Genomic DNA, 24,099 nt, shown 5'->3' with positions numbered 1-24,099 from the left:
TCATTGTGCACACATAGACAGATGCGCAAGAGACTTGTAAATTGCCAATTTGTATTCACAACATTCACTTTTCACAAACTGAAATACTCCAACACAGTCTGACCTAAAGCCTGTTTGGTAACAACGACTGTATGCCGGCGCCAATACAAATGAACCTATTCAACCTAAGTGGCTCATGCGTGACAGCGGAAGGCCGATCGATCTCACCGATACAGATCTGCTGGGCATCGAATGTCTTGCAGCTGTTGTTGGATGGCCGAGGGAAGTCAGGGGACGAGGGGTTGACTATGCTGGGCCCAGTACCCCACAGGATGAGGGTGAATTGACTCAACACACCTGAGGAGGACAGAGGCAGAGAGAGTGGGGGTGTAAGTGGTGGAAGAGAATATCAATTTAGCACTTCTCAAAGAGGGAACAGAGTGAACTGGCTGAGAAGAGGATATGGGGGTGGAAAGACAGGAAACGAGTGATGTGAGTGGCCCAAACAACAGTGGAGGAGGATCAACAGCAGCAGAAAAAGAGAGGTGTTTCTCTCTCATTTCCCTCTGCTGCTCAGAGAAAACAAATCTACTGGAAAACATGGCAACTCTTTCTGACAGTGTGCTGCCATTTGCTTTTAGAGCTAAAGTGCAGCACAGTTGTTGGAAAGAAAAACATTCTCAAGACACTGAAGTTTTGATAATCAAATAGTTGCCAAAGATTTTCTTGCAGAAGAATCGTTCTCTGCCCAGAGACTCTTAACTTTTAATCTGGAGCAGTTTCTAAGTGCCTCTCTGCTGGAACCAAAACTGTTATAGACTGTTAGAAAAGCAGAGGGGCAGACGAGGAAGAACTGAAGAGAGGCTACTAAGAGAAGCATGGAAAGACATAAGATAATGCTGGAACGGAAGAAGGTTTGATGTGATGCGACCAGTCCGGGCAATTAATGAAGATGAGTTAGGTTACCATAGTCACGTCCATTAGGTGCTACATTTTCTATCTCCAGGGTCCACTCTCCTTGAGGGTCTTCGTCCCATGAGTGTGTGGTCATAAAGGCCCAATCATTGAAACCCTCTGAGGAGAAGTCATTGGGCCTGAATAAATAAAAAGAGAGGACATATATTGGTGTTTTTTCCCTGCATCTGAAAGCAGGCATACTCTGAGTATTTGTCTCAGAGAATATGCCTGTGGGAGCATGTGTGCAGAAGTAAAACCGAGGGACACACACATTATTTGTCTGTGTGTGGCACAGGAAAAGAGAGATTTATATTAGGACCTGGCTGCTGTTGTCCTGTTTTTTTACTGTGTACCTGGGGAACAGCAGGGTGGAGCGTGTGCCCAGCGGGCTGATGAGATGAATGGCCAATTTTCCTCTCTGGTTGTAGGAGAGAGTGAGGCGAGCCTGAACGTGTTCCAGGGAGCTGACATGCTCTGGTCGTCCCCAGCAGGCATCCACGCTCTTGCTGAACACCAGTTTGTTCCCGATGTCTCTGCAGGTTTGACAAGTGGCGGGCAGAGTGGTTAATGTTGTGTGGAGGCAGAAATGGACACCGAACAACACTGTGCTTTAAACTTAAGCGACCTCCCCGGCTTGGAGGAGAATGCAGCAACATCCATCAGGATCAGAGATATGATAGAACAGGAAGTCTTTGTAACGATGCTGAAACTCTTTTTACGGACAAACCCACACACACACGCTTCAAGTCATCCTTCTAACCTTGGTTCTGAAAGCATCGTGTTAACACACTGGCGCTGTGGTCCCACTGATGTCCAATTCTGTGCCAACGCCACCAGAGCACCTGCATCCAGGAGCCCATAACCGTACGAATGACTCACTGTGGAGGAAAAAAAAAATGGAGGGATAGGGAGCGGATGGCAGTTTTGTGGGTGGTGGTTATGAGATAGCAGCGCAGAGTGACAGAAATGACAATCAAACAATCCTCTCTACAGCAATACTTCATCTGTGCTTTCATCCTGAGAACATAAATGTGATTAAAAACAGCTGGGATTTAACAGTCCAACTGTCACCGACAGTCAGTAATAATATAAACAGGTTTATCCAGCCTATCATATTTTCTTTCTTTTATCATTAAAAGGAGGGAAAGGGTCTTTGGGGCAATGTCAGAAAAGTTTCTGTATGTCTCAGATGGCTTTCTGTGGCTGAATGACAGCAGCTGGCAGACTGAACCTTGGCAGGGAATGGAAGACAAAGTTAAACTAATTCTGTAGCCTACAGGCCGCAGACAAACAGTGTGTAGCTGGGACCACATCATCATCTAAATGAACATCTGTATGTATGTTTATCAGCTACAGTATCTAGCCTGCAAACTAATGCCAACAGAAAACTTTCTGGGTAAATGTTTCACGGCTGTTTCAACAAGATAAGCTGCAAAACATAGCATGTTCATGCCTGTTAGTTTGGTAGGAAGTACACTTTAGCAGAAAAGATAATGCAGGTTGTTCTTCAAGCACGATCTGATATCGTCGTGTTGGTGTTGTTCCCAGATCATCATACTAAATGTTGTTCCAGGATCAACATTGCAAGTGACTAATGAGAATGTTGTGACGTCATACTTTTGCGACTTCGGGAAAAACCGCCGTAAAACAAAAAAATGTAGTTAAGCTGCGAGAAACCGCCTCTGTCCGCCGATCAATGGACCCTGACCCTAATCCTAACCCTAACCCTTTAATAAACGGTAAGCAGAATTGATATTGTCCTTGCAACATTGGAATTTCATAAATGCACGAATGGCTTGGCGCGCAAAAGAATAACGTCACAACATTCTGATTGGTCCCTTGCAATGTTGAACCTGGAACAACATTTTCATGATGATCTGGGAACAACACCAACACGACGATATCAGATCATCCGTTCTGCACAGTCTGTTTCTGGCTGTTGGCCAGTGTGACTGTTTCCAACAGAATGCCAACATTGCTGCTTTATCGAATAGAAACAAGTTTTACTTTTTAAAAAGGACTGAATGAGCATCTATGAACTAGACGCTGAGTGCATGAAACCTAAAGAGAAAAATTTCTGTTTATTCTTATAGCAGAACACATAAAATGAACTAGAAATTCTGAATGTATTCATCTAAGTAAAGTAAGTAAAGTAAAATTTTATTTATATAGCACTTTTCAAGATAAAATCACCAAGTGCTTCACAGAAGCTAAAAACATAAAAACAAAAATCAACCAAAAGCAAGTTTTAAAAAATTGTTTTAACTGTTTTTTTTTTTTTTTTATTTAAAGAGACCACTCAGTCCACAGATCTCAAACTCAAAGGGAGACAGTTCCACAGTCTGAGAGCCACAGTTACAAAAGCTCTGTCACCTTTTGTTTTTTATCCTTTTGTTTTTAATGGACAACCAGCAAGCCCTGATCACATGACCTCAGGGACCTGCTGGGGATGTATGGATGTAAGAAATCTCTGATGTATGTTGGTGCTTGTCCATGCAGAGCCCTGAATGTCAAAGTCATAATCTTAAAGTGAACTCTGAATTTAATAGGGAGCCAGTGCGGCTGGATCAGCAGGGGTGTAACATGAGAGAAGACTTGGTCAGAAGCCTTGCAGCAGCATTCTGAACATCCTGCAGACGTTCCAAAGAGGCATTACATAAACAAATGAACAAAGAATTAGAATAGTTCAAACGAGATGAAACAAATGGATGTATTTCTAGTTCAGAGCGTGACACAATAGGACTCAGCTTTGTTTCTTAAATGATAAAAACAGGAGCGGACCAGAGATTTAACATGAGCGTCCAAAGTCAGAGCTGAGTCAAAAGTTACACAAAGATTCCTAATAGAAGATTTGGCAAATGTAGCAAGAGGACCTAAATTTTCCAAAACCATGGGGACAAATTTATCGGGAGCACAAACAAGGACTTCGGTTTTCTCCTCATTAAGTTGAAGAAAAAATTATCAGCCATCCAACCTCTAATGGAGTCTAAGCAACTTATGCAAAGTCTGTAGCTTGGAAACATCTTGTGGCTTAAAGGAGATATATAACTGAATATCATCTGCATAGCAGTGATAAGAAATGTCCATAAAAGTGCTCAGAAGGTTGGCTGAAGAGGGAGTAAATACAACAAAAACAATAAAGGTCCTAAAACAGAACCTTGTGGCACACCATAGGTAAGAGAAGTAGAAGAGGATCTGTACTTAGAGGTAGCCACAGAGAAGGATCGTTCACACAAATAAGATTCGAACCACTCCAAAGCAGACCCTGATATACCCACCCAGTGTCTCAGCCTATCGGATTGGCCTGCCTTAAACTCGGCACCAACTAGGCCACAAACCTTTGAGCCAGGTCGTGTTAAGTAATGGTTATAGCCGAACTGTAACAAGCAAGCACAAACCTTTCTTTGAGCAGAGAAGAGATTTCTATTTGTTCAAGTTCTTTGCATAACAAACTAAAATGTATGCATTATAAACAATTAGGGATATAATGCGTTTAAAAATATGTTAGTTCATGTTATCAGTTTTTGTCCACATGTATATGGTAGCTCACACTTCGTCAGTATAACCTATGGTATTCAATGCCTCCATGAGGGCCACCATAGCCATTCACATCTTTGTTTTCTGCATTTTCATTTCTTTAACCCGATAATTAATATTTTGCTCACAACATTATGCATGACAGAAAAAGTGTTGAATAATCGCATTTTCATTTCAAATACGAAGTTTTTGTTAAATTCAGTAGTCTGAACTGCAGTGGAATAGCAAACTGATAAAAAATATGATAATTCTAACACAATCTCACAGTTACTTGGTGCAAACACAACTTGAATCAGAAAAATTGCATGTTATTGGGATACTGGGCATCAATCCAGTCTGGCATGGAAATAGCACAGAAATAGCAAAGAAATACCAAGTGCTATGAGTTGTAATGACCTGAACCTTAGGGTAGCTTTCTAAACAGAAATGAACATCTAAATTTACTCGAGAAAAATGTAAATAATTGCTAATAAATGCTAATCCCTCGGCTGGGTTATACCGCCATCTGGAGGGAAAGAGACATATTACACTGATCAACCATCACAGCTTAATTGTTCATATGCTGAACAACAATGTAAGAGAAACTAATATTTCTGCCGCTCCAAGTATGCATGTGTGTAACAGACCTGTTTCCCTGGACTGCTGCGACTTTACTATATAAATGATGCTTGGAGGTACATTTAGTTCACCAAGAGTTTACCAGTTAAGCAGCAGTCAGGTAGGTACTTGTAACACATTAGTTCTACACATATTCTGTATCATAGCAACCAAAGCCATCCAAAACGCTCTCAAGCAAGGCATTTTCAAAAGAGAGCTTTAGTGAACTTTGCATTTGTACTCAGGATTGAGGCATAGACATAAGTCCACATGTTACCACCTGCTCTTGATTTGTCGAATAACTGTATTGAGTTTTTACCTCTGCGCCCCACTCCGTTGGTCTTCCAGTCACTGGCGCTGAGACGCCCAGGCTGGGATGTTCTCACCACCAGGTGCTGCATATCCCTCCAGGTTAAGTTCAAACTGTGCAGACAGGGAAGAAAGAAATATAATCACATTTACATTCTCTCATGTAATAGGTGAGGCTAATACCTTCCTATTATGCACATTATGAGAAATGTCAGGTTTTGATGACCTCAACTGTACAACAATACAGTCAGGGAAATGTGAGCAGCTATGGGACATGGAAAAGGTCAGAAGACTGTAGAAACACCTGAAATGTGATCCATCTGAGCATATACAGTGAGAACAACTGTACAGTGTTGAAAAACTACACCGAGAGGTGGAGGGAACCCTGAGGGATGTGCCACTCAACTAAAACAAAGCTATGGACTCACATAAAGGTTTTAACATGGGCGTAAAATACCAGCATTAAAGGTACATCATAACCTACTGTGTTGAAAGGTCAGGGAACACAGTAAAACAAAACCGTGGAGGACAGTCTACGCCTATCTGTAATGATAGTTTCTAATAAGTTCTGTGAGTTGGGGACAGGGTCACCTCCAACACAGTTGAAGCTCAGTAATTTTTTTTTCATGTAGATTTATTAGCTGTAAGTATCCAACAGAGAATCCTTTAAGTCACCACTAAGAAAAACTAAGAAAAACTGCTCCGTGGGTTAAGATAATCAAACCGTGAATCACAGAGCTTTACCGAGAGCAACACCACAGTTGACAGAAATAGAAACACAGAATTGCACTGTGGTGCATCACCTCCGCCAACCTCCACATCAGCATTCACATCTCACATCCTCTCATGTGTTATTAATGGACAAGATCCTCCGATTCACTCAATGTCACCTCAGCCAAGAGTGAAGGAGAAAATAATAAAATAATAAAACACCAGAAAGCCAAAACACTCTGCCTATTAAATGATTCCATCTCTATGAATTCCAGTGCGGTCCCAGACTGATAAACTAGCTACCCTGTTATTACTGCTGCCTGTCAGGAGGGGCTTCAGGAGGAGTGGGGGGGCCTATTCACTGATAAATACTGACTCTTGTGCGGTGTTAAACCAGAGACGCTGAGCATACCAGAACTGAAACTTGGCTGTGTGGTACTACTGGATTGATTTGACAGCTGTCAGCAAATCACTAATGTGGAAAGGAGGAGAATTATGCACAGCAGAGGACTGCTTACTGATAAGACTGACTTAACACATGCAAGATATGACTCAAGATAATGGGGAACACATTAGAGCTGCTGACAGAAACTTGGATTCTGACACCTGGAGTCCTGAGTGAGCGATAATGAGAGACATTCACCGGTTTAAAATCTTCACCATGGGCCCTACAGGTATTCAGATGTCTGTGTGGGCTGCAGCTGCTGATTTGTCTCACTAATTAACCGATTATCAAAAGCTTAATCTGGAGTGGAAAGAATTTCTTGGCTGGGATTTAGGCCAACGCCGCCTTCCCAGAGACGTCTGCGTATTTACAGATGTGAGTCCACGCACATACTCCCACATGTAGCACGCAGTGGATCATAATAAACTAAGTTAACAGTAGCATAAAGTTAAAAAAAAGCTTTACATTTCTGATTCCCTAATGTAGAAACAGATGATACAGGGGCACTCACTTGGCCTCCAGAGCCAGAGCGATGATCCCAGCAGCGAGCGGGGCTGACGCAGATGTCCCCGTGTGAGAGTCTGTGCATTTTTGCCTCAGGTCGGTGGTGACCTTAGAGACAAGCGGATAGAGAGAAAGTGTAAATAAGTACAGGAGGACAGACATAGTTGATTTGACACATTGAGTTTCCCACTTCAGCATGAGTGAAGCTCACGGGCAGAGAAACTGAGAACTAGACAGACGAGGGCCGCGGACAATAGGAGCTCTCCCCACAGCTATGTGCGATGGAAAAGAGGAGAAGGAGAGAATTAGTAGGTGGTTCAGTCTCAGGTCTGTGGATCCCTGCCAAGGGGTCACGCCTGGGGTAATGAAGGTCAGCCAAATCAGCCCAGCCAGGTCAAGCTGTGGTGAGACAGAGTATGTTAGCACTCCACGTACATCTCTCCTCTAGGTCTCTGCAAGTGCCAGAAAGCTAATGAGGGCTGTCTGGGTCACGACGAGGACACGTCAGAAATGACAAAGAAGCCAAAGGCAAGGTGGTCTATGAAGGTTAGAGACAGATTCTTGGTTTGCAACTTTTGGCCTGACAGACTGTGGCGTTAATGACCATTATCTGTGGAAAGATGTGTCAGAGGGGTAAACAAAGGGAGGGCAGGTGTCTGCACAGGCCAGCTGTTAGATTTAGGACCTGGACAGAATAACACTGAAACAATAATATTTAACAGATTAAATGCTGGAAGTTAACTGATTCATCTTTTTTTTAAATATTGAGTGAAATCTTTTGTAAATAACAGCTCAGACTATCTGCAGCTTCTTTTTAGGCATTTTCTTGGTTTTATGACTCTGAAAACTCAACATTTTTAGATTTTTTTTACTAACTAGACAAATCAAGTTTTTCATATAGCAGGTTAGAAGTAGAAAAAGGTCCCAGATCAGATATTTATCTATCGAGACTATTCTGGTGTGAGTTGCTCAGTTTTAGAGATAACATCTATAGGGACGTCTGCCATCTCTTGAATATAATAGGACTAAATGGCAATCAGCTTATGGCGCTTAAAGCAGCCAACAATACACCTGAAAAACTTGGTCCCCCTCCCCCCACAAAATATGATCCCGTTACAAAAGAAAAACCCACCAACCTTGTTGTGAGGTGATTCATTTAAGAGAAAACTGTGTCTGTGACAACAGGCTCAGGCTCATGACAGGATGCAAACGCTAATGTTGCTGGCACTCTGCTAAGCTGTAATGCCAACCAAAAGCAGTTGTATACAGGAAAAAGAAAATTCTCTGTGAATCACACTGCCCACAATAGCTGGGTTATGGTTCTGCAATTCATTCATTCACAAATATGTGCCACAAGCCAAAATCCGTTAAATTAAATTATATTCAAGCGTAGGCAGACACCGCTACGGCTAATATCTCCCAAACTGGACAACTCCCACCCAAACCATAAAGTATATGAAGGACTAATAGGGTTACTATATTTTGAGATTTCGTTTTAGGAATATTATGTGCTGCAAGCTGAGAGTACAACCAGGGAAACCTCATTATTCAAGAATATAAAACCCTTGCACACTTCAACACCTGCTTTTTATAAGATCAAATAAAAATGGGAAAAAATCTGGATACTCTAAAAAAAAAAAAAAAAAAATCTTCCACAAAATGTTGACTATTTTGAAAACGCAGCTGAACTGTGGGGCTCCATAAGCAGCATCACATATGATAGAACCGTCATAGTGTTTGGGAAAAGGAGGAGGAAGAGTGCTTACTGTACAGAAGCTTTCTGGCCAGAAATGAAGCCACTGATAAAAGCTATAAGGCCTGCCTCGTTCAAGCAGAAGCAAAGCCTAGAAGATCTGAGAGCTGGCAGACATACAGCACAACTAGATCCTGTGCTAATAAATACCAGGTGCAGCTTTGCTATGAAATGCACACAAGGTACAGATACTGGAAACATCAGAGGTATGCTTGAAGGAATGAAGAAAGCAACGGGTCCAACAGATTCTGAAACAGCTCCTCTCAAATCCAAAGCTGGTGAGTTTATCACTGGTGGAGATAAACAGATGGAGAGATGGGTGGAATGCTATGTTGAAATATATGGCATAGAGAACAAAGTCACAGAAATTGCACTAAACACTGTTCCTCAGCTAACTGGAAAAGTGAGATGCAGAACCAACACTGAACGAGTTGGAAAGGGCATCAGCTGCCTTACAAGTGGAAATGCTCCTGAAAGTATCTGAGCATTTGCGCTGTTTGGGATCTTCTTCACGCTGCTACAAAATTCCTTCTGACACTCACAAGATGTTGTTTTCCTGCACACCAGATCTGATGGCAAACTGTTCAACTTGGCAATTTTACCAGCCAAGACAAAAGTCAGAGCAAGTCAGAGCAGCAGATCTGTGAGCTGATGTTTGCTCATGATTCTGGAATAGTTACTCAGGCTGTCGGTTCTGAGGTTCTTAATAGGTTTTCACATGCCTGAAATAAATTTGGTCTTTCTTTAAGCATCAAAAACACCACAGTCATGGGTCAGGATGTGGATAAAACTCATGTTTTACCATCACCAGTAAACCCTCTCTCGATTAACAGATCACAAGGATGATCAAGGTTCTGCTAACGAGTGTGGGAAAACAAGAAGCTAACCCTAGCAACAAAAATCTGTGCCCACAGAGCACCTGTTGTACTGCAGTGACTACTTGGAGGACATAGTCCCATCACGAAGCAAGAACAGCTTTCATCTAAGTTGTCTAAGCCTTGGAATCACATAGAAGGACAAAATATCTCAAACTAGAGTCCCACAAAACTGAGACTTCCAGCATGCAAAAGCTGCTTATGCAATGCCACATGTGCCGGTTTGGCCATGTGAAACACAAACGATGGCAGAATCCCCCATGGTGCCGGCCCCACGGGGCACCCGGACTCGAGGTTCAAGGACATATGAAAGTGTGACATGAAGGCACGCCACATCAACACTGACAACTGTGAAGAAGCAGCTTCTGTTTGCACAGCCTGGTGGAGTGTGACTAAAACTGGCACAAAAGTTGCCAAAGGGATCAGGACTAAAAGAACACAACAAAAGAGGCAAGAACAGAAGAAAGCAAACCAAATTAAACCACCATCTGAGTGGTCTGCCACAAGTACACGACAGATCCCCATTTCAGGTCTATCTAGTCATAACAACCACTGCAGAATCCACCTGACATGACAGAGCATCATCTCACAGGTAAGACAGACGACAACAAAATATCAGGAATATATGAGGAAGAATATGCAAAAATTCATTGAGTGAACTGAAAAAAACCAAACCTACATTTACAATAAATACATACTAGTTGTAGCTCTATTTTGATAACAGTTTAACCTGTGCACATATTATTCATAAAATTTCAAAATAAGAAAACATTATTAACCTTTAGTAAAATAACAATCAGTGCTTTAATTGTGCCATTTAATTATTTGAAAGTCTCATTTTTGTGAAAATATAGCGTATTTACTTTTTCTCTGTAGCAACAACACACTGTGCCTTGAAGGCCAATTAGTGAACTTTGTGTTTTGTGCCACTCGGTGGTAATGTGTTTATCTTTGGCAAACAGCCATGTTTTATTCCATCTAGGTGTGCACAACAGATGAAGTTAATTACAGCGGAGTGCCATCGCTGCCATTTTAGTTAGAAAAACGGGAATTTATGTTTTGCTTTTCTCTCGCTCCAGTTGGAAAAAAAAATGTGTAATCTCTGGCGATGGAGGTGACCAAATGCGCTCACAAAATGAGCCACTTGGTAGTGCATGATTGTGAGAAACAGAAATCTAACAGAGTGAAAATAAATACTAGTTTGGGACAAACGGAAATTGCATAAACTTACTGGGTACTGCACCAAATGGCAGCCTCTGCGTGCTAAAGCAACAATACAACGCAAGTGCTAATGTATATTTTAAAATGACTTCACTTCCACCCATTTCATGAGTTGTGTTTACTTGCCTGCAGCACGCCTCTGGTGTAATTTGGAGGGAATGGCAGATTTATGGTTGTTTTATGTTATTCTGTGTCCCTGAAGCAAGTCTTTCTTCGGGTGACAAGCAGCTTGAAGGAATCATGGCATCTCTCAGCGTTTGTCAGGTTTGCTCATTGTATGTTTCACATCACTCAGACTTTGACATTTTGAAGCCTATTTTTTTCTATTTGAGAGACACAAGATTAATGTGTATAAACACTCAAAATGGGTTCAATTTGGATGCGTCGGCATGAACTTTTGGTAAGCACGGGACGTGTAGCTGTATTTTCAAACTTGACATTTACAACGTGCCAAAGATTCAAAGTATTAAAAACAATCCTACACAAAATCTGAGATCTTTAAAGTGCATGTGAGCGTGTGTGTGTGTGTGTGTGTGTACACCCACTATCTGCTTCTCCCCCGGGTTTCCAGAGCTGAAGGTGGTAGCGAGGGTGGAGGAGCAAGGCTCGCTGTACCACGGCACGTTGCCGGACTGCGTGGTGCTGCTGATGGACAGGGTGTAAATGCTGTTCGTGTAGCCGTCACAGTTGCAGCTGTCTTGCTCCCGGCCACCATTACCCGAAGCCCAGACGAAGATGGAGCCCAGTCCGCTGCGTCCCTGTGGTGCAGAAACATACACCTTCATGTGGCTGGAGTCCAGGAACAGACAAGGTTAAGAGGGAGAAGCTATCAGGAGCTGGTTCAAGTATGAAAAATCGCCTTTGAGAAAGACGTTTGTCTCCATACTTAAACGGCCTGTCGTTAATGCGCTTTCTTTTAGAAACACTGAGGCGCTGTAGGCACAACTCTTATTAATACATCATCATGTCAAACGACTTATTGCAGCAGAACATCAGATAACAAACAGAGGAAATGTAATTACCAAATTTATTCAAGCTGAATATAATTTCAGGGCTGATAAATGACAACATGATATCTGGCAGAGAGACTGTGCTCCTAAATTACACACACTATCTGAGACATACGTACATTCGGTCCAGCTGGGTCTGGAATGACAACAAGAGCCAAGATATCCTTGGCTCGGATTAAAATTTCACCAACCCCTTTTAGCAAAGTAACAAAGGGTGTTCTTTGTCAGCTCAGGAATACAAGCGAAGATTTGATTGCTCCATTTGTGACCAGACACACAAACGCTACATTTGTCTCCAGCTGATTAGATCAGAGTAACTCTTTATTTGCTGGAAAGCCCCAGAAATCGATCGACCGCCTCTAGTTGGTATAAAACTGGTGCATACAAATTGTAGAGAATTTGTGCACTTTGCAGAATTTTGGCATCGCTGCTCTGCTTACTATTGCATTTTAGAACTGATTTACTGCTTTTTCTTTTTTTATTCTTTTTTGTGTCTGCCCACTTCCTGCAAAGCTGACCTTCTTTCTCTCAATATGTTGGTGATATTTAGCCCGAGGCCCGCTGACCCATTCTTGATGACTGCTGCCTGAGGCCAAGCTGGATCCAGAGACAGAGGCAGCGGGACTGTCAGGACCCCACATATCTGTAATAGCCTCTGGGTTGACAACAACACTCAGTGTCCCTTTCCTAAGGTCTTACAGGCTTGTATTTTAATTGGGATTACCAACTCTTACCTACTGCTGTCATTAATGATTTTATTTTTTAGGTTGTAAAAAGTACACTCGGAAAAATGTATTTTTTTATATGCTGCTAAAATGTATTCTTTGTTTTTGATTGTAAATCTATTACACACTTTTTAAAAAAAAAGAAAAAAGAAAAGCCAGTAATTAAAAACGTTATTTTTCACTTGAATTTACCCACAGCTCATATTTTCACTGAATATTTATTACATTCTGTCATTAGAAAATGAATCAGTTAGAAATTAGTTAGGTGAGAAAAAAAACAGATGTATGCCATTGCGTGTGCACACACACACACACACACACACACACACACACACACACACACACACACACACACACACACACACACACACACACACACACACACACACACAGAAAATCTACCAGTTTTCAGTCAGATTTTTTTTCTTTTACCAACTCCTCTTCTGTACCTTGCTAATGGACTTACTCTGGGCTCTCGTTGTTATGTGCCATCATTTATTTTATTCACTTTTTCTTTTAAGAGCACCACGTGTCGTACTGCCTGTTCCGCTCCTCTGTTTTGTACCTCTTTCATCGTTAATCATACTGACTGAGCAGACCAGTGCTGTATCATTGTTGTGTTTTTACATCAAGTATAAAACTAAATTAACTGATTTTCTTGGTATCTTGCTAGTAAAGATAAGATGCTGGAATATTTTATTCCTTATCACTGTTGTTGTAACACTGCCCGTCTCTGGCATGGCTAATCACAGAAATGTTAAGCTCATAATCGTACAAAGGAACCTCAATTGGATGCGAATATAAATTTTAACTAAGCTTGTTCAGTGCGTTTTTAAAATGATTATCCATTTAATTTTCTTAATGGATTCCCGCATCCCCATCTCGCAAATGATCTCTCAAAGGAATCCAGGATAAGACTACATCTGCTGGGCGATGCAGTCCAAATCAAACTGTGTCCTAACAGTAGAGGCTAGAGAAGCTGTACATACTACTCTTAATTTATGGTCTGACGCTGTCCTGGTTGCAGGTTACAGAAGCCAGACGATAACAGTCCAGTGCCAAGGGTTACCTCGCTGCCAGGAGAGCACACACTGAACCAGTCAGCTCCTGCTTTGTTGCTGTGAGGCACTTTTTCCTCACTAACACACCATGATATCTGGAGCACTTTGCATTTTGGGATTCTATAAATGAGTCGTTCGGTTTGACTGAAAATTTTCATTAATTTATATGCCAATTAGTGCAGAGTTTGAATGTAACTGTTGTTCCGCATCAGTGACTGCTCCTCTCTTTCTATTTTCTCCTATCTCACATTTATCATTAGCCTATTCTCATAATGTCTTTTGATGCCACATACTGACACATGAAAAATGGTGGTATTAGACTTAGATAATAGTCCATACTGTTTAATGTTTTATTCTATTCAAGCTTGAATGACTAGGCAGAGGGCAATTTTGCAAACTAACCTTGAGTTTGTCCTTCTCCTCAGTCTTGGGAAGCCATCATCAATTAAAAAGTAATATGCTCTGACTGTACAGGTGGAAAATTGTCCAGAACTTTTCTGATTTGTTCTATTAAAGTGTTCTTCCTGTAAAAGAGAGGCTTTTTTCTCCCTACCATCACCAGCTGCTTGGGTATCATGAGGTTTGGCATCATTACTTTTTGGTGATTTACACCTGAAAGGACCACTGCTGTGAAAAAGCCTTTGTGCACTTCTTGATGTTTTAGTTTTTTAAAAATATTTTTGACAGTTACATGTTTCACAACATGAAACTAATTTTTAAACCAAGGTATCCCAATTGCAATTTTTAAATGCTGATTTAATTTATTAAGGGAAAAAGTGATCTAAACCTAAATGGGGTTAAGCGAAAAAGAAGAGTCCTTTAACTTCTATTTTGAATGGGTGCTATAAAATCAAAAATATATCGGATTGGATTGACTTAAAAAACACAAAACAACCCCCCCACACTTTTTTGCTTCCTTGCAAAGAAGGCAAGAGCTTAAACGAGCTGTCTAGCGCTACATAAAAGCAACAAAATCCACCTACTGCTCCTCTGAAACTCACTGATTAACATTTTTGTGACCAGCTACCAGACAACTATCAGAGAATGCAGCTGGTCTTTGTGTTAAAGTCTGTGTCCCTGTTGTTTTGTGTTTCTGTTGGCCTAACACGAGCCCAAACCTATCCCCAACACTTTTGCATCTGGAGGTTTCTCAGTAATTTTTCACTGTGGAAAGCAATGGCACACAAACAGTGATGGCAATAAAAACAGTCTCACTGTAAAAATCAGCCACTCTGAATGTTTACACTGAATCTTTTGAGCCAAAAACATTCTCTCTTACTCTTATTGTATTTAAATTGAGCCCATCTCTCAGTTAAGATCGTCTTCTTGTGCACCTCTGGACTGCTTCGGACACAGCTGGCATTTTTAAGTAACTCCTAGGAAGTCTTTTTCTGACCAATTTCACCTTGGGTCTCAAACTTTGGCAAATAAAAAAATACCACCTTCTGTGTCAATCTGACCCGGCTTTCATGTTGAGATTCACCATCGGCTGCGATAAGAGCTGAGTCTCCGGCTATTACCCACAGATCAAAAAGCTGGTTTTAGTGAAAGAGTCTGCAGTGTCCAAGCCTGAAGGCGGTGCATCAGGTAAGAAGCTCAACCAGGAGCGTGGTCATCGTTTTTTGACATTCACAGGGTTATGAACTGTGAATGTGTCCCCCAGGGTCAGACTGTCAATGCCAAGTTTCACTGTAACATCTGAGGTAGAACATTCAGCGAAACAAACTGAAGTATACTGGGGGCCATCACGCACTGACACAAAGTGCACTGAAAGGGAGTTTTTGCACAAAGTCTTTGCACACCACCTACATGACTTTACTGACTCCCTGCGACTTTGTCCTCATTCCCAAAATAAAATTCAAATTAAACAGAGCCACAGAAAACACGGTAGAGGACATTCAGATGAACGGCTATAAGTGGTTAAAACTGCTTCTGCACAGGAAGCAATCTACATCTAAATTAAAACGAACGATGATTACTGTTTTTTTTTATTTTGGGTGTAATTGTGAAGCCTTTTGATCACAGCTTGTAAGCTAAGCTGAGCTAAGCTTGATGGCTTCTCATCTGACAAATTTTCATAAACCAAGTAAATATGAGTCTCCCAGAATGTTGATTTATTACATTAAAGAGGTGATGTGACTTTGATAGGGATACTATAAATAAGAAATGCAAGACATTAGTAAATTAAAAGACCATGTTGGTGCTCTGACTGACCTTGGTGATTCCCTGGAGGAAAGCCTCCTTAGCCAGCTTGGCAGGGCCATCCAGAGACTTGCCGTCATCTTCCGGGCCCCAGCTGGCACTGTAAATGTGGATGTGCTGAGGGTTCAGGCTAAGAGACTGAGCCTCCACTACATCTGTCACTTCCCCATCCAACATACGAACTCCTATTAAAACAAAAACACAATGAAGGGTTTAGATGAGGTTACCGAAGAGAAAGTTATGAAGAAATAGTGACTGTGTGACAGACGGTAGAGGGAGCGGTGAGATACCTTAGAGACAAAATAGGCGCAAGTTGATAAAAAGAAAAAGAAGAAAAAAGTCAAACGAATCGGTTAGAACGTAAATTTTCTTTCTTTTTTTTTCTCCAGCTGGAAAAAGAAAAACACAACAAAACTGAAAACCGGAGAAACCAAGCTCTTCACAAGAAAAACAAGACTTCACAGAGTCTCGGTTTTAATGAGTAAGCACACAAAGCTCGCCCACGGATGCTGCTCTGGCAGATACTACACTATTTAAGCATCATGTAAACAAAATCCCAGGGGGTTGTTAAACCAACCTTCCTGACCCCACCAAAACCTATAGAGAGGACAAGGAGACAAATCCAAGTTTCTGCAGATGAGAGAAAGCCACACACGCACAGGTAAAAATGAGCTGAGAGTTTACTGAGCCTTCAGCAGTCTGCTGTGTCCACAGGGTAGCACCGCATGTCACCTTTCATCATACCTGAACGCAAACCTGTCTGAGTCTTTGATGTGAGCAGCCTCAGATCATTCCTCTGAACATTAATAGCTGTAGAGAGGCGTGAAATAACCCACCCTCAAATAAGGTCCATTACTGTTAGAGGACCCCCGGACCTCAGAGCATACACTAAGACTGACAACGTCCCCGCATTAAGACTTCAATAATCCGTTCTAGTGAACCTGCCTAACCCTGCAGGAACAAACATATACCAGTGGGGATGTGACCAAGGCTGTAATTACAGAGTTGGCGCAGGCATTCAGTGCAACACGTCTTTGAATACTAAGCAGCCCGAAGCAAACGTAACTGTGCTAAACATGCAACATAAAGCACATTGTTTGCTCTGTGATCGTTACGCGAGGGCTGCACTGCAGCAGTAAAGGTAATTACTGTCGTAACAATTCTCATCAACTTCCTGCGGCTTGATGGTTCCTGAGTAAGACGCTTGCGTGAATTCCCTGCAGCTTCACTGAGTCACAGGTAGCAGCTATGGGTGCAGCTATGAGTGTGTGTGCAGGCACAAGGAAACCAGGTACAGTAGATGGAGAGGAAACACAGAGCGAGCCAAGTAGGGTCAATTACAGGTTTTAAGTACTAATCGCTAATTATTACTCTGTAAGGACACACATATTTTAGCTTTAGTGCAAATACAACTGTTCTGCTCACACACGCACACCCACCCACACAAAAAAAACACACACAACTTGAGTGTTCGGGAGCGAATCACAGCTGTTTATAAGCAATCCACTGATGCCGTGACGTGAACAGATTCACAGAGGAATAATTTATGAGAGCGGGGCCAATGCGCGGCTCTGTCGGGAGATGAATGGTAATGAAGACAAAGAAGGAGCGTTATGAGTAACATCTGTGAACAGGCTGCTCAGGGCTCCACCGGCTCCGCTGAGTCTTGTTGGCTGCCATCATGGCATTGACAGATTGTTTGATGACAAAAGTTACTAAAGGCCTTCTTGGAATAATTTATCAAACAGAAAAATATTCAGGAGGAAAAATAATCCTTCCAGACTTGATTTGTTTTCACAGATTTAATTTGAATGAACTGCTCTACATACAGCATCTTTCTGTACGCATATCTGCACAGGCTGACAGCTTAATTACTGATTGGAAAAGATTCTCCCCAAAGGGTCTAATTTTGACTAACTTTCATATAAACATATGAATATGTATCAACAGTTTAACTAACTTTGGAAATCCAACTTGATTAAAATAAATAAATAAATTAAAAAAATATTAAGTTTTATGTGGAGAGCCAAATAAAGGTGGAGGGCAGCACAATGAAGGCATTGACACGAATTAAGAAAATCAGATTGAGCCTTTCATAAACATTGAACATAAACCCAACTGGTTTAAATGCAGGGATGAAATCATTACAGTGACAATTTTATTTGTTTTACTGGAGCATAGGAGTTTTAATTAAGTCATGATCTACTTATTTCCAGGCAAGAAAACTGCAGCAAATGATCAAAAGCAATTCATCTCACAGGCTTTGGATAAAGAACTATTCGCTGCATAATACTGCCTATCTCTGCAGCCCACTCTCACTTGTACATCTGAACAATACCGAGTCAGTCAGTCAGTAAATGAGAGTCAGTGGTCCAGAAAAAAACATTATGGATATTAGCTTTAAAATCTATCACTAGATCATTAATATAATGTGAAGACTGAGCAGCTGCAAAATTGTGGTTCTGACACAAACCCCAAAGTCCCAGAGATCTTAGAAAAAAGACATTAACTTCCAAGTTATTAATGGTGAATGTGTATTTTGTTCTGTATTAGTTCTAAGTGAAATTATCATAAACTCATTTAAATGAGTATAATACTGATTAAACCTTCTGTCAAATTAAAAATATCAATCGTGTGCTTCACTCACCTCCAATTTTAGCATTATAGGCCACACCCACGCCACAGACGCCATTGTTTGCTGCAGCTGCAACTTCTCCTGCACACCTTGTTCCATGCCTGGCAAGAGAAAAGTGAAAGTGAATGAAAAGAAGGGTCATAAGAAAAGAAAAGAACATTAAAAATAAACCCACAAAGGCTCTGATTGCTAAATAAAATCAGCGAAAACGGCAGTTAATGTTCTTGAACTGTGCTGGATGTTTAAATAACAGGGCAGCTAAAGTATTGCTAAAAATAAATACGCAATCAAAAGAGAAACACAAGCCCATTGGCCCTCGTTAGAACTGCAGCACACGCATGTCTTACAGCTTTAACAATAGATGTCAAAAAGCCTGATATGCCTTCGACATTTAAGGGTTCTCATTTAGACAGCCGTATAATTTAATACTTGTAACAACACAGAGAGCTGTAACCTCTGTGGTGAACCTGATATGCAATTAGAAACATAAAGGACACATGAGATTTCTTTTTCCACACAGCACAATAAGTATCAACAAGTGAAAAACTGTTTAGGTGCTTTATTAAAGAGGAGCTGCAAATATAGCATTCAAACAAAAGAAAAATTGTTCTGTGAAACAACTGAAATTGTAACTTAATAAATCAAACATGATGTTTGCACGTCTTCCTAATGGTACTTTTTCCACTTTAATTTTTAAAGGTCTTAAAAACACATTTTTCTCCCCCAAGTTTCAGCCTCAAACGTCCGCAGTTGAGGTCTTCCTCTTTTCCTCCTACCTGACAGCTTGATATTCAGCATCCTTTTTCCAATTTCACCATCCCTCCTCTGCACATGTCCAAACCATCAGCCTTGCTTCTCTAACCTTGTCTCCAAACTTCTCAGCCTGAGCTGATACACTATTTCTAATCCTGTCCACCCTGGTCAGAAACTCTCTTCACCTCCACAAATCCGCATACTCTTCCTTCAAGATTACTCTTACTCCATTTTGCTTCCTATCCACACCATGGTGGAACAGTTTGAATCCACCTCAAATGCTTCTGGCCTTGCTTCCCTTCTACCTGGTCTCCTGAAAACGCATTATATCCATCTTCGTTCTCTATATCATATCAGCCAGCCCTAGTCCTGTGCTATAGTGCTGACATTTAAAGTCCCTACTCTCAACTGCACACTCCTGCCTTTCCCATCTCCTCTTCCTTTGTCTTCAGCCAACAGCAGGACAATTTCCACCGGCACCCTGCTGGCCAACTGCACCGGAGGTGCTCGTTGCTAACCAGTATGGAAATCTCATTCTTGATGATCCGCATGTTTAATTTGGCAAAGATTTTATGCCAGATGCCCTTCCTAATGCAACCCTGACCATTCATTCTTGGGATCAGCACGAGTGCACTGCCTGTGCCTCAAACTGGTATCTTGAACATAACAATGAATTCACTGTACTCAAATGGACTCCACAGTTACCAGATCTCAAGCCAATTTCATCATAAATGTATATCTGACTAATCTGCATCAACTATGTGATACTCTCATGTCAACATGGACAAAAATCTTTGAGGAATATTTCCAACACTTTGTTAGGGTCAAACCCTGCATTAGCAAGATGTGCCTAATACAGTGTAGAGTGTATGTAGTAGTATACTATACTATACTATACTATACTATACTATACAAACATGTACAAGTAGTACTAAACTCATTATACATAATATTCCGACAGGACAACAGGCAGAACAACCCTAACCCCGAATCACCAGTTTACCTAACATGCATAACTTTGGACCACGGAAAGTGCCCAGAGAGAACACTGTGCAGGCACATGGAGAACACGCAAATTCTACATAGTGAGGCCTCAGCTGGCAAGCAGATTCAAACCTAGGGCCTCTTGCTGTGAGGAAACAGTGCTGAGGTACTGCATCACTCAATTTTTTAAGAAAAAAAAAAAAGTATTAGAAATTTTTTCTCTTGTGACACAGGCTATAGGGTCTTCCAGTCCAAAAAAAGACTGAATAGAAACCTGAGGACAAGTACAAAAGCCTGTCGAAAACTAACTTTACCTTTGACAGTCACTGGCCACAGGCCATCCAAATGAAATACGAGATTTTATCAATGCCCATGAATTATTCACGAAGTCCATCAATAATTCCTTGAACCAGTCTTGAGTTTCAGAGAACAGACAGGTTGCCTATAGAGCGTTGTCTACATGTCAAACAGACCAAAACTTCACAAATGGAAACTATTCCAACCCCCTACAAACACACTTTATCAAGATCTTTATTAGATCTTGTCCTATTATAAACAATGGAGAGTTTAATTGAAAAATGCAGAGCTTTGCATGATTCCAAGGAAAAAGGTAGTCATTACCGGAAAAGAATTTAATTTGTTTCATTGACTTTTGGGGAGATGAGATGGGAAACAGGGCAGAGTGAGCATTTGGCATTTAAGACAGGTCATTAAGATTGTCTCCTGATTACAGTGCAGGTATCTGATTAGGAACCGCAGTGTTTCACACCTGTCGGGGGGGATGTGTTGAGTGTATGTTATCAGAACAAAGCTAATTACATCCACAGCATTGCCACATAGGCGCCAAAAATGACTTCCTTTTTGATCTCCTAACCTCGCTTATGATGAGCAAGAGGACAAAGTCGTTTCACAGGGCGGGAGTGTGGCTACACCTCCAGCTGAGATTCTGATTAGACTTTGTGTGGATCTGTGATACATTACCCACCCGCTAACTCGCAGTTTTGTTCACTCTGATATGTTTTAGCTGAGAATCACTGCTGTTTTATTACTTATTCCACCCATGTCGTTTTTGTGACAAAGTCACGATTTATAACTGAAAAAAGAATGATGTGGAAACCCAACCAAAAACCCCCCAAAACTGAACTTTGTTACAAATCATTCATTTTATGACCCAAGCTGTCAACTACAAGCCTTAATGTGATTTTTAAACAAGCAATCAATTTGCCTAACAGGGATTATTTTTCATCGGCCCTTACAGAAGCACCTTGGCACATATGGCAGGATGTAAGGCAACACAAATGCATTTAACAAGTTGTCATTGCTAAATTGAACTATACTGTTTTGCTCATAACTAGTTTCATACTACTTAAATAGCAGAACCACACACACACACACACACACACACGGTGGTTCAGCTATCTTAGTGATAGCTGAACGACATCTCTAACCTGAACCATCTATCTATCCATCCATCTTCTTCCAGCTTCCTCCCGGTGGGACATGCCCGGAACACCTTGCCCAGGGGCATCCTTGTCAGACGCCCGAACCACCTCAACTGGCTCCTTTCGATGTGGAGAGCAGCGGCTCTACTCTGAGCCCCTCCCGGATGGCCAAACTTCTCAACCTATCTCTAAGGGAGAGGCCAGCCACCCTTCGGAGGAAGCTCATTTCCGCCGCTTGTATCCGCAATTTCATTCTTTTGGTCACTACCCACAGCTCGTGACCATAGGTGACGGTAGGGATGTAGATCAACCGGTAAATTGAGAGCTTCGCTTTTACGCTCAGCTCTCTGTTCACCACGACGGACCGGCACAGCGTCCACATCACTGCAGCCGCAGCACCAATCCATCTATCGATCTCCGGCTCCCATGACTTGCGAACAAGACCTCGAGATACTTTCAGCCCTAACCTTTCAGCCCTAACACTTTCAGTCCTAACCCTAACCATCAAAAATGAATACCTAACCCTAACCCTAACTATAACCTAATTGTAAACCTGACATTAAAACCACATTTTGAGCCTCAAAAATGCCTTTAAACTCGTGAGAACAGGCGTGTGTCCTCACAAGTAACTTGGTCCTCACAAGTATAGTAGAATGCCAGTTTTGGTCCTCACTAAGATGTCTAAACAGGAACACACACACGAACCGAACTGCAACATGTTAGATGGGGAGGCCATATCAGCAAAACACTTTACAACCCTTTATAACTTAAGCTATAACTTGCAATACAGAATTATTCACTCACGCACAAATCAGTCAACTTATTGTATCAGAGTATTAAAGAAGCATTTGCTATAGTAAAAGCTTGAGGTATGTCTATAGTCTCAGCTGATCAGTGTGGGCTGTTGTTTTCTGTACAACAGGACATCTCTGTCTGCATGTGAAGTGGGGAGCAGACCTTTTAGTGAGTACCCATTGTCTAATCAGAGCACTAAAGAGGCACAGACCTGCCCACTCATTACATTTTAGCTCACAATTGCGTGTCTGACAAACGTCTCACTGGCTGGCTTTACAAGCTCGTCCACACATATCAGTGTGTTATTATGTGCTGCGAGCGCAGAGTGGGTGTTGAATGGTGGCCGTCAGTCATTTCAGATCATACAAAATGGAGCCATAAGACCACTAGTGTGACTATGACAATACCTTTTTCCACACAACAAAAGTATGAGTGAGAAGATTTTATGTTGATGGCAGATGCTAGGGTGTAGTTCTCTTTAATTACTGAGAAAGCTGGGCGATCAGTGCTAATCAGGCTCGACCTGGCAAAAGTTAACTTACTACATTTTTATATATTAAGGGACCAATTTAACATAAAACAATCATAGAAGAGATCTATATTTGAAAACATAAAAAGACACTAAGTGCGTCTGCTGTAATTTAATGCAGCAGTGGGTCACTGCTACACACCAGTGTAGGCTTTAATGTGAAGGTATTCAATGCAGTTACCGATTTACGAGCAATGTTACTTAAAAATTATAAATCCAACTCGCATTTGTTTGTTTTAACCCGACATTTTGCTACATATTAAAGCAATTTACAACTGTCCCTTTGCAGTGGTCATAATTTCCTTGGGGTGAGTGAAAATGAAGGGAGAACTAATTTTAAAAGGGAAGATGTTTTGCTATCCTTTATTACACAGGCCAGGGAGCATGCCATTACCCGCAATGGCTAAGATCACACATCGTCAGCACTATGGACAGCCAGATGGCTTGGCCAAGAAAACGCCTTGTTACATGCAGACATTTGCAGTTTAACTGCACAAAAAATAGCAGATTCATGTGCCAACTGTCACTGACATTTGTTTAAAAATAAACACACCACAATCCATGGCTCAATCCGGGTCTTACGCCAAAAAGTCTCTTTGAGTTTTCAGCTTCCTTTAATTACATCAGCACTGCTATGTTTTCATAAGACATTCACAGTATTGGATTTAAAAAGGTCTGGAATTCTGAAAAGGGAATTTTAATTAGCGCTTTATATTAATGTCTCCACTGCCTTTAGTGGTAAATATCGGCATGCACATGCTGTTGTTTGGTCCACAGCATCACAAAACAGCCTTTACGCTCCAGACAGCACATATCCTCAGACCATGGAGCCACAGATGTGATGCCAGGCAGGGGATTCAGCCAAGCGAGGCAGAGTGCACAGAGAGCCAGAGGCCTGAGAAGACTTTTATCGAGAGGCTGTGCACACCAAAATGTAAATGTTTCGAATACTGTCTGCATATTCACATGCACATAGAGAGTGGCTGATCTGGATCGAATTCAGCAAAAACAGCCAGACAGCTTAATATATCCAGGGAGACTCAGACGTGCCAGAGCACACAAAAGGGTTTATGAT

General features: G+C 41.5%; 1 protein-coding gene across 5 annotated transcripts in view; it reads right to left on the bottom strand.

Moving 5' to 3' along the window:
- The window catches only part of furinb (furin (paired basic amino acid cleaving enzyme) b), a 114,511-nt gene that overhangs the window by 6,298 nt on the left and 84,114 nt on the right, over positions 1-24,099 (bottom strand). For all 5 annotated transcript variants that reach the window (XR_004200641.2, XM_031759059.2, XM_039615474.1 and 2 more), the window contains 9 exons: positions 18,534-18,622; positions 15,899-16,071; positions 11,434-11,646; positions 7,047-7,147; positions 5,390-5,493; positions 1,697-1,814; positions 1,290-1,469; positions 946-1,073; positions 208-336 (listed from right to left, as the gene is read on the bottom strand). Coding sequence is in view for 4 of the 5 variants with exons in the window: in XM_031759059.2 (XP_031614919.1) it covers positions 208-336; positions 946-1,073; positions 1,290-1,469; positions 1,697-1,814; positions 5,390-5,493; positions 7,047-7,147; positions 11,434-11,646; positions 15,899-16,071; positions 18,534-18,622 (1,235 nt within the window). In the remaining variant the exon portion in view is untranslated. The remainder of the gene's footprint in view (positions 1-207; positions 337-945; positions 1,074-1,289; positions 1,470-1,696; positions 1,815-5,389; positions 5,494-7,046; positions 7,148-11,433; positions 11,647-15,898; positions 16,072-18,533; positions 18,623-24,099) is intronic.

The sequence above is a fragment of the Oreochromis aureus genome, linkage group 7 (assembly GCF_013358895.1).
Source record: "Oreochromis aureus strain Israel breed Guangdong linkage group 7, ZZ_aureus, whole genome shotgun sequence".
NCBI lineage: Eukaryota > Metazoa > Chordata > Actinopteri > Cichliformes > Cichlidae > Oreochromis > Oreochromis aureus.
Note: the sequence above shows the minus strand (reverse complement) of the source record. Positions and strands in the feature narration are given on the sequence as shown.